The sequence below is a fragment of the Orycteropus afer genome, unplaced genomic scaffold, assembly GCF_000298275.1.
Source record: "Orycteropus afer afer isolate SDZICR_OR568_19922 unplaced genomic scaffold, OryAfe1.0 scaffold00080, whole genome shotgun sequence".
Taxonomy (NCBI): Eukaryota; Metazoa; Chordata; class Mammalia; order Tubulidentata; family Orycteropodidae; genus Orycteropus; species Orycteropus afer.
This window is the reverse complement of record NW_006921667.1, coordinates 10462137-10472018: the sequence shown is the minus strand read 5'-3', so window position 1 is coordinate 10472018 and position 9882 is coordinate 10462137. Positions and strand designations below refer to the sequence as shown.

Sequence of the window (9882 nt, the reverse complement as noted above, 5' to 3'; positions counted from 1 at the left end):
TTTGTCTTTGGTTTTGATGAGTTTGATGATGATGTGTCTTGGTGATTTTCTTTTGGGGTCTATCCTGTCTGGGGTTTGTTGGACTTCATAATGGATATATTCTCCTCTTTCATATTATCAGAGAAGTTCTCTTCCAACAAATCTTGGACAATTTTGTCAGTGGCTTCATTTTTCTCTTCCTGTTCTAGAATTCCAGTGACATGTAGGTTATTCCTTTTGATAGTATCCCACATGAACCTTAGATTGTCTTTATTTTGTTTGATCATTGTTCTGATTGATTCCTTTCCAAAGAAGTATTTAGGTATTTGTCTTCAATCTCATCAATTCTGTCTCCATTGCATCAATTCTACTCCTTTGCCCTTTCAATGTGTTATATATTTCTGACAATTTAGTATTAATCTTCTGGATTTCTATCTGTAGATTTAGAATCATTTCTAATTTTCCATTTATTTTGTTATGTTCTTCTTGTGTTTTCTTCCAAAATTCTTCTAGGGTTTTTTCTGTGTTTTCCTTGATCAGTCTCTCCATCTTTTGAAGATACCTAAATATAATTCCTTGAATTCCTTATCAGATAGTTCCAGTGCTGCTTCTTCCTTAGGGATGTGTTCTGGGTCTGTATCCTGCTTCCTTATCTCTACCACTTTATCTTGTTTCTTTGTTTGGACTGTTATGGTCTGTTGTTTCTGAGACATTGTGGCATTGTTGCATTTAGATCTCTTTTAGCTGTGAAAAAGCAGTTAAGAGTGAGTCAGGCTCTTCTTTGTGGTTGTTTATTGATGGCCCATTGGTGGAGAAGGAAGTGGTGGCTCTCAGTAAGTGAAGCTGCAGGAGGTGTGGGTCTGTTGCTATCTTCCACTCTGCTAGACAAAAATAACAATTGAATAGCCATCAAAAAAGCAAAAGCAAATTGACAAAAAATACACCATGTAATCACACAGGAACAGTAACCAAAAAAAAGAAAAAAGGGAAAAAGAAGAAAAAGGAAAAAACCTGCAATATCTGGGAGAGGGCAATAAGAGAAAAAAGGTAGAGAAGAATAATGAGAAAAAATGGGAAAAACGCAAAAAGAAAACCAAGGAATGGTGTTAACCACAAGAACGAGAAAAAAAATTGCAACCAGAAAATGGAAAAGAATAAAAGCTGAAAATTAGAACCTGGCAGGGGAAGAATAAAGAATAATAGTAAAAAGGACAAAATTAATAATAAATATAGTAATTTTAAAACAGACAAAAATAAACAAACTGAAAAACATAAACAAGAAAAAAAAATCAGGGCAGCACAGGGCAGGTCACCCAGGCTCCATCCAAGCACACAGACTGTGATGAAATTCCTGCCAGCCCAGAAAGTGGGTGGGAGTAAGGGATGGCCGCACCTCCATTCACCAAGAGGGTTTGGGGTATAAGAGTAACAAGGGGAATGTCTCACCTTTCCAGACGTCCGGGTCTGAAATGTCCTTGGGTTTTCCAGCAAGTGGAGCCTGTCCCTGGAATCTGGGAGAATGCTGTAGCTTTAAATATCCAAAATGGATAAACATTCAAAATGGCTGCACTTGTAAACATTCAAAATGGCTGCACCCTCCAGACAGACAAAAGTCCACAGCTCAACCCGCCTCTTCTTTACTGCTTCCTCTTTTGTTCCCCAGCCATCAGAGCAGTCCTCCATGCAATCCCTGGCTAGTGGGGCAGATCTTTAGGTTAATTCTTAGGTTCTACCACTGGGAGCTCTGGTAGCATAGTGCCTAAGGCATTTGACTGCTATCCAGAAGGCTGGCGGTTCAAACCCACCAGCCACTCCTCGGAAGGAAAGTTAGGCAATCCTACTTCCGTAGTGATACTGCCTCGGAAACCCAAGGAGGGGTCGCTATGAGTCGGGGCCAACTCGATGGCAAATAACAACAACAACAACAACCACCACTCAGCAATAACCAAGCTGTTTGTGCCATCAGGATCGCTGCCAGACCGAAGCTCTGTATGTCTCCTTTTTTGGTGTTTTCATGCAAATTTTTCTGCTAGTTGGAGTTTAGTCCACTTCCATATCATTCCATTCAAGGCTCAGGGGCCCAGGATTATCTTCTGTATCTGTGTTAATTGGTTTCCATTTTCTTTGCTGAACAGGGTCTTGTGCAGTCTTTCTGCCTATTCCACCATCCTACTGGAACCAATACTCATGATTTTTTGAGTTAGAGTTTGTATGGAGATTAGGGAAGTAACAAGTCAGGATTGGAAACAAGTCAGGAAACAGTTCTTCAATCAGGACCACTTTCTCTCAGCCAAGTTGGCCTCAGCCCCTGCCCTGCTTGGGCCAGTGTTAAAAAGCCCTTCTAGCTTTGCTGATAGGTACCAGAGAGGCTCCTCATTCTGCCAGCAGAGCTACTGCCCTAAGGCCCTCAGCTTTCTTTCACTGTGGGCCAGGAGGCGGACTGCTCTGTCTCATGCCAGTATCTTTGTTCTGCTGCCTCTGCTGTCACTCTGTCTCTGTCATCTCTCTGCCAGCTCAGAGCAAGGATCTCAGACCCAAGGATGTATTCTAATCCTGGTTCTTCTCTCTGGATGGTAGTGAGATCTCCCCTTTCTTGCCTGTGAGATGACTCATTTTAAGCCCAGCAGATGGCAAAACTGAGCAATCCTCACGTTAGGGTTCCATATGCCATTTGCCCAGTCTTACCCCCATAAGGGTGCCATGTACCTTATTTACATTATTAACAAGCTATCCAATCCCCAAGCTATCCAAACCACCTTACATTTACATAGTTCTACCCAGTCATCTGGTGAGAATCACATAGACCCTGGCTAGAAGAGCCATATTAAGTAATTCACTGTACCGCATAAGCAGTGAGGTCAATGGTAATTTTTTACAGCAGCAACAGGAAACATCATGTCTCTGCCCTATTGTTAGTCTTGTCTCCCAGAGTCCTGCAATGGTGGTTGGCTACTGTTCTGGTTACCTAGTGCCACTCTGACAGGAATATACCACAAATGGGATGGCTTGAACAAAAGTTTATTCTCTTACAGTTTAGAGGCTTTAAGTCCGAGTTCAAAGTGCCAGGCTTAGGGGCTGAGTGAAAGCCCCTCAACCTTAGGCTTCAGCTATGCCTCCTGCTCCCAGCCCACTGAAGCTGGAGGCTTTTCTTCACTCAGGCAGCTTCTGGCTGCTGAGGCTAACAAACCCAAGGTCAACAAGTGAAAAGGCACAGTCCTGATATTACCAAACAACATGGCAGACCACTAATTCAATTCCATAAAAAGTTCCAAGATCAGCAGGGCATGGTAGGCTATTGGACAACAACTTGGATATATGCAGGGTTCAAGCATGCACAAAAGCTACAGCCTATCCTCAAAGCTGCTTCTTATATATGGGAAGCACCCACATCACTAAAGCAGCTACTCAGCTGCTCCAGTAGATTTTACCATGGAGGTAATTACCAATATCACCATGGGGAATAACTACATCCAGCTGCCCAGCTTCTCAACAAGACTCAGCCAAGTTGACACACAACTTAACTACCACAGTCACCAATTCTACCTGTTTTTTCTAGCAAGACAGAGTATGGTGTAGAGTGAAGATTGGGGGCTCTGAATTTACATTCAGAATATAGGTACTTTCATGTAACACTGAGCAAGTGTAACTCTCTGTGACTCAGTTTCCTCATAGAAGAAAAGGGGATAAAACCACCCATCTGAATTAGTTTCCTAGGGTTGCAAGACATATAAAAGAAACTTGATGGCTTATAAGATCAGAAATATATTGCCTCACAGTTCAGGAACCTAGTAGTCCAAATTCAGAATGTTTGAAAGTCCATCTTCTTTCCAGAGGCTTTAGAGGAAGATCCTTTCTTGTCTCTCCTGGCTTCTGGTACCCTCAGCTTGCAGCTGCAGGAAAACTCTATCATCATACAGCCATCTTCTGTTTCTTTTCTCCTCTTACATAAGAACACCACTTAGATTGGACTAGGGCACACCCTATTCTGGTATGACCTCCTTAACTGATCACATCTTCAAAGACCTTATTTCCAAACAAGGTCACACTGACAGATACTGGGAGTTAGGACTTCACCATATCTTTTTCAGGAACACAATTCAATCTATAACATCATCCTAGTATTTTAAGAAGGAGCTCTGGTAGTGTAGTGCCTAAAGAGCATTTGACTGCTAACCACAAGGCTGGCGGTTCAAACCCACCAGCCACTCCTCAGAAGGTAGGTTGGGCAATCTACTTCAGTAGTGATACCGCCTCAGAAACCCAAGGAGGGGTTGCTATGAGTTGGGTCCGACTCGAGGGCACATAACAAGTATTTTAAGAACTAAATGAGATTATGCAATGTAAATTACTTAGAAGAGTACCTGCTACTTATGCTACAGCTATCAGTTTCATCATTACTAACTTCTGGCCCCTTTCTACCTCTCTTCACAGTGTGTCTATGCTGGAATACTGAGAGGTACTGGGAAGCAGGCCTTTGGAGCCATTGTGAATTTGATCGCATTTTACATCATCGGCCTCCCACTGGGTGCCATTCTGACCTTTGTGGTTAGAATGAGAATCATGGGTATGAGATGTGAGGAAAAGCTGGGGAAAGGTCTGGGATGTTCATCTGGCGCTCTACCTATTGTTATTTGTCTACTGCAGGTCTCTGGCTGGGCATGTTGGCCTGTAGCCTCCTGGCAGCTATTGCTTTTATTGCCTACACTGCTCAGATTAACTGGAAGTTAGCTGCAGAGGAGGTGAGTGAGTTAATGGCCCTTGGCATATAAGACACATACCTGGCTCAAGACAGGAGAGTGGCTGCTCAGCCAGAAATGCCTGGAGCACATCAAAACTCAGAAGCAGCGATCTGTGGTATAGGCTGGGAGGAGGAGGGAGGGAGAGTCAGGGAAAGGCCTTCTGAGCCTCCACATCTGCTCCTGTCATTTTGATTGGACCCCAGATAATTTCAAGGTGAGAAGAATACTCCGCAGTTACAAAGAGAAACATAAAGCCAAAAATCTGCCTTAGACAACCCCACCTGCTAAAAAACAAACAAAAGGAAAGAGCTCAATCAAGCTAGTGTGAATCCAGGGGAGCCCTAATGTTGTTGTGTCTTAACTTTAGAAGTTGTAAAATCACTCTATCCACAATGCTCTTAGATGAGGTTTTAAACAGAGCAACCCAGCATTTGTTTCTCCTATACAAGCATAGTGCCTAAGGCACTTGACTGCTAACCAGAAGGCTGGCGGTTCAAAACCACCAGCCACTCCTCGGAAGGAAGGTTGGGCAATCCTACTTCCGTAGTGATACTGCCTCGGAAACCCAAGGAGGGGTCGCTATGAGTCGGGGGTGACTCGACGGCAAATAACAACAACAACAACAACATACAGTAAAGAAGAGGAGGAAGGTATTCTCCCAAAGACCAGCGTATGGTTTTGCTTTATGTATGTATGGATAAAATCACCTTCACATCTTAAAAGACAATGGTACAAATTTAAAATAACAAAAGTAAACACACACACAATAAAAACTACTAGTAAAACAAAAATCATATTAAGTCAATAGCAGAGATTGATTGAAGTTTACTGAATATAAGATTTCCAAATCAGGGTAAAATTTCAACTAGAGGGCCAGAAATGTTCCACAGATGAAAATAATGTCCAAAATCCTTATACCAAATCTTACTGGTATTGCCATGGGGAAAAAAAGGATGGGGAAAGAACTGATAAACAAAATTTGTCGTCAGGAAGGATTTTAATACAACACTGTCTTGAATGAAAATAATTACTGATTTACCCTAAACATAGTTCCCAGTCTGACCCGTGAAGTCAACTTCCCAAAACTAAGAATTCTACAAAAGAGCACAGGGCAGGCTACAAAAACAAAAAGTCACCAAAACAGCCTCTAGTTAGACCCTGAAGTCTGTGCTTCTCAAAGCTGGCTGCACATGAGTAATTTTCCAAAAGAACCCCAAAGTCTCTGCTAAGCTGCTTGGTAGGCTATTGTTTCACCTGAAGGTGATTCCAGGAAACTAGTTCCTATAAGGTCCAAAAAGAGGACTGAAGGGTGGATGATCTGTGTGGGTTACCCCAACTCCCAAGAAAGGCAGAAATCTGGATTCCAGGATAATTAAAACTCTTCCGTCATTATGAGTATATGAATATGTCCTACTTCAGGTTGTAATGTTTTCAAGGCAGAGGATATATGAGGCCAGTGGTGATGAGAAGGCTGGCAGGCTCACTGAGGCAGCTCTCTTCTCTTTAGGCTCAGAAACATGCAGGCCTGCATCAGCAGGGAGCAGAGCCCACAGGTCCCAGACCTGGGCCTGAGAAGGTGGTTGTATCTTCAGGTAATGTCACAGTGTCTTCTGCTTTGATACATTCAAAACTGTCAGTGGCACATCGTTCTCAGTTGCTCTCTGTATGACAACCAGCTTCATTTGTTTAATAGTTATGGAGCACCTATTTTGTGCTAGGCCCATAACTTCATCATGTGTGTGAATCATGTGATTAGAAACTGAATAGGCCCAAGCTGTTTTCTTTTCCATCATGATGAAAATGTCCTAAGTGCCAGGAAAACAAAAATAAATAAATCCATTATTTTACATGCATGCAAGTACCAGATACTGCAACTAACAGTTTACAGCCTTAAGCTTGTGAGCAAGTGACATGTTTTCTCAACATTAGATGAGAAACCAAGTCCCAGAGAGATTAGGTACTTTCCCCATCATTCCACCAGTAGTAAGAGATAAAATACAAGCCCAGATCCATCCAATTGGTAAACTCACAATTCTCACTCACTAAACTCCCTCCTGAAGGAGCCCCTGGTCGTTTAGTGGGTAAGGCATTTGGCTGCTAACCAGAAGGTTGGTAGTTCAAATTCATCAGCCACTCCATGTGAGGAAGATGAGGGAATCTACTTTTGTAAAGATTTGTAGCCTTGGAAACCGAAGGGTCATTATGAGTCCGAATTGATTCAATGGCTGTGGGTTTAAACTCCCTCCTAGGACAGAGGGAATTTGCCCACAGTCTCTAGATATCAGCCTGAACCATCAGACAGACAGAACAGCTGATTTACATCTAACGTCTACACAATAAAGTGATGGCTCCAGCTTTGAGGCATAGGGTCCCCTCCCAACTCCAGGGCTGGCACTGAGTGTGAGGTGTGTGGGTATGTGGCTTACAACTCTGACAGGTTATATCTGAGGGAACACATCTCATCCTGGGCTTTCCTTGATGTGTACCGTTGTGAGCCAGCTGACTAACACTCTAAGAGCTTAAATTGTCATGAGAGAATCTGGTAAGACAAAATCAACTAATCATTTAATATACTCTTCTGAAGACATGCACAAAATTAACTTTCAAAGTGACATATGTCTTCACAAATTGACAGATTCTTCATCTGATCAAACACTAAACTTGATCTGTACATCAACTAACAGATTAAGAAACTTTACCACACATTTCTTGATCTGATCCTGTTTGCAAAGTAGACAAAGCAGGCATTTTTCTATTGTACAGGAATTTCCTACTGAAAGGCAGAGAGGATAATTAACCAGTCATATAGGGTAACAAGTGAAGTTAGGCAGTTAACAAAGGCCTATTGATTCCAAGGTCAAACTCCTCCCCTGCCCACAGCACTGAGTTTGTTCCTGTTTATTTCTGCAGTGGCTATGGGTAGCTCCCCTGGCATTACCTTGACAATGTATTCAAGGCCTGAGTACCAAATGGACCTCTTCAGGATGCCAGAAACAGCCCTCGGCCTTTCAGTTTCTGCCAACACATTGTCAGTGAAACAGCTGGCTGTCCGCCGTGGAGCTGCTCTGGGGGCAGCGTTAGCCACACTGATCCTGGGGCTTGTTGTCAGGGTCCTCACAACTAGGCCCTAGCAAAGCAGCTTGGAGACAGGAACAGGAAAGACAAAAACGTGGCTGTCCCCACCACACACAAACAGGTCCACCCTACAGAAGCACCAATGGGATCCAGTACAGGTGGACACTTAGGACCACTCCTCGTAAAAGAGCTTCAACTGGTGGTACCTCATGGAGACATGACAATTCTGTTGTGGTCAAGTGCTTTCTTCTTCTGATCTGGATTGCTCTTTAGAAGACATGAAATGAGTGAAAATCCTGAGTGCCATTATTATTCAATAATGTAAATAGCTTCAAATCGGAGATTCCAAATAAAAAATATTGCAAAACATCCACTTGTCATTAACGGAGATGGCTAGGTTCCAAAGCCCAGGTCCGTATGTAAAATCAGTGTTATGTGAAAATCAGTGTTGCATGGAAATTATATAATTTCCCTACCTGCCACTTTCTGCAGCCTTCCTGCAGACATGCTTCAACAAGGCCCAGGCAGAGGTGGCAGGAGAGGACTCTGCAGGCCTGCTAGTAGGGCAGGGTCTTCCAACTCTCCCAGGTTCACAGTGCTCTTTTGCTCTCTCCTTCCCTACATCCTGTGCTCCCCTCCAGCCTGTAGTTACCACCTCCTTCTCGCTTGTGCCGCCAGTCCTGTGCCCCTGGAAGGCTCCTCTCCTTCCTGGGACGTCTTCCCCTCCAAGTATATTTCCTGTACAGCTTGAACCACCGGTCCTTCCTCACACCATGGCGTCCTTCCCCTTGAGGCCCCAGGGGCCCAATTGGCTGGGCCCTCGTTATCTATCAGCTCCAGTCTCTCCCAGAGCACTGGGGCTACTCCCAGGAACATGACCTCCTGGCTGAGATGCCCACTGCTCTCCCAATACCGCTCCCCTTGTCTCCCAGAACTTTTGAGCTCCTCCAGGAGCTCCCAGACACCTGCTCTGTTGCAGCAGCCTCCGTGGGCTCCCCTCCCCCCACTCCTGCACCTGGGCTCGGGGCTCTCGGGTTCTTTTGGTGCTACTAGCGAGGCGCTAACCCCTCCTCAGGCACCACGGAGCCAGTCGAAGGCTGTGGGCTCCTCCTGCCCGCTTCGTCCGGCGACCCCACACCACCCCCAGGCTGGGCTCTTGGCCGCAGCCGCGCTCCTGTAACCTCAGGCCCACCCTCCTCCCTGCTCCTCCACGCCGAGCACGTCAGCCCGAGGAGGTGCGCTATGAGTGGGCCCAGCTGAGAACCTCGACCCGCAGCGACCTTCAGCTCGGGCAGGGTGGGGTTGAATCTGCCACGATCCTCCCGCACGTGTGTATATTTGGAGGATGAGAGGAGGGGCTGGCTATCTTGCTCGGTCCAGCCACTCGCTAGCCCCCTAAGACCGCACGGCCCCGCCCCTCCAGATGGTGCTGCTTTGGGTGCCCATTCACAACGCCCTCTCTTCTTCCGCCCATTCCCTCGCGGGAGGGGGCTTCTTTCCACCTTTGGGGGTAGGGGTGGGGGTGGGGGACCACCGCAAGTGTAGCCTCCCACTCTTGTCGCTGAGAGTCGACATTGCTCGGCGGGTAGATTTTTTAGTGTTGCTGTAAATATGAAATGTCTGATGAGGAGAGAGTTGGTAAGTGAGGTGTAGGTGTAATAATGTTGTATAAAAAAGTACTTACTATGTACGGAGGCCCAAGTCTATTCTTGGAGCTTTTTTGTAAAGCTTTGAAAAAAGGGCCAGTGGGCCTTTCCAAGCAACCCAGTTCACCACGATTCACCACGACTCCAATTGCCTGCCCACTCCCCTCAGCAAATACAGGTGCTGTCAAACTGCTGAATGAATACTCTTCTTCAGGGATCCCATTTAACCAATCTTTCCTCCAATTCTTTTCCCACCACCAGTATTTTCACTTATACAGACTGAAAAACTCTTGTTTCTTACCATTTTTTCTTAGAGTTGTTGTTAGGTGCTTTCAAGTCAATTCTGACTCACAGCTTTGTACAATAGAACAAAACCCTACCCAGTCCTGCACCATTCTCACAATTTTTGCTATGTATGAGCCCATTGTTACAGCCACTGTGTT

At 44.9% G+C, this 9882-nt stretch overlaps 1 protein-coding gene across 1 annotated transcript in view; it reads left to right on the top strand.

Annotated features, from left to right (window-relative positions):
* Window positions 1-7849, top strand: part of SLC47A2 (solute carrier family 47 member 2) — a 63780-nt gene extending 55931 nt beyond the window's left edge. Inside the window, exons 14-17 of the mRNA XM_007941487.1 lie at window positions 4411-4543; window positions 4624-4718; window positions 6226-6310; window positions 7629-7849. Of these exons, the coding sequence (XP_007939678.1) occupies window positions 4411-4543; window positions 4624-4718; window positions 6226-6310; window positions 7629-7849 (534 nt within the window). The remainder of the gene's footprint in view (window positions 1-4410; window positions 4544-4623; window positions 4719-6225; window positions 6311-7628) is intronic.
* The last annotated feature ends 2033 nt before the right edge of the window (window positions 7850-9882 follow it).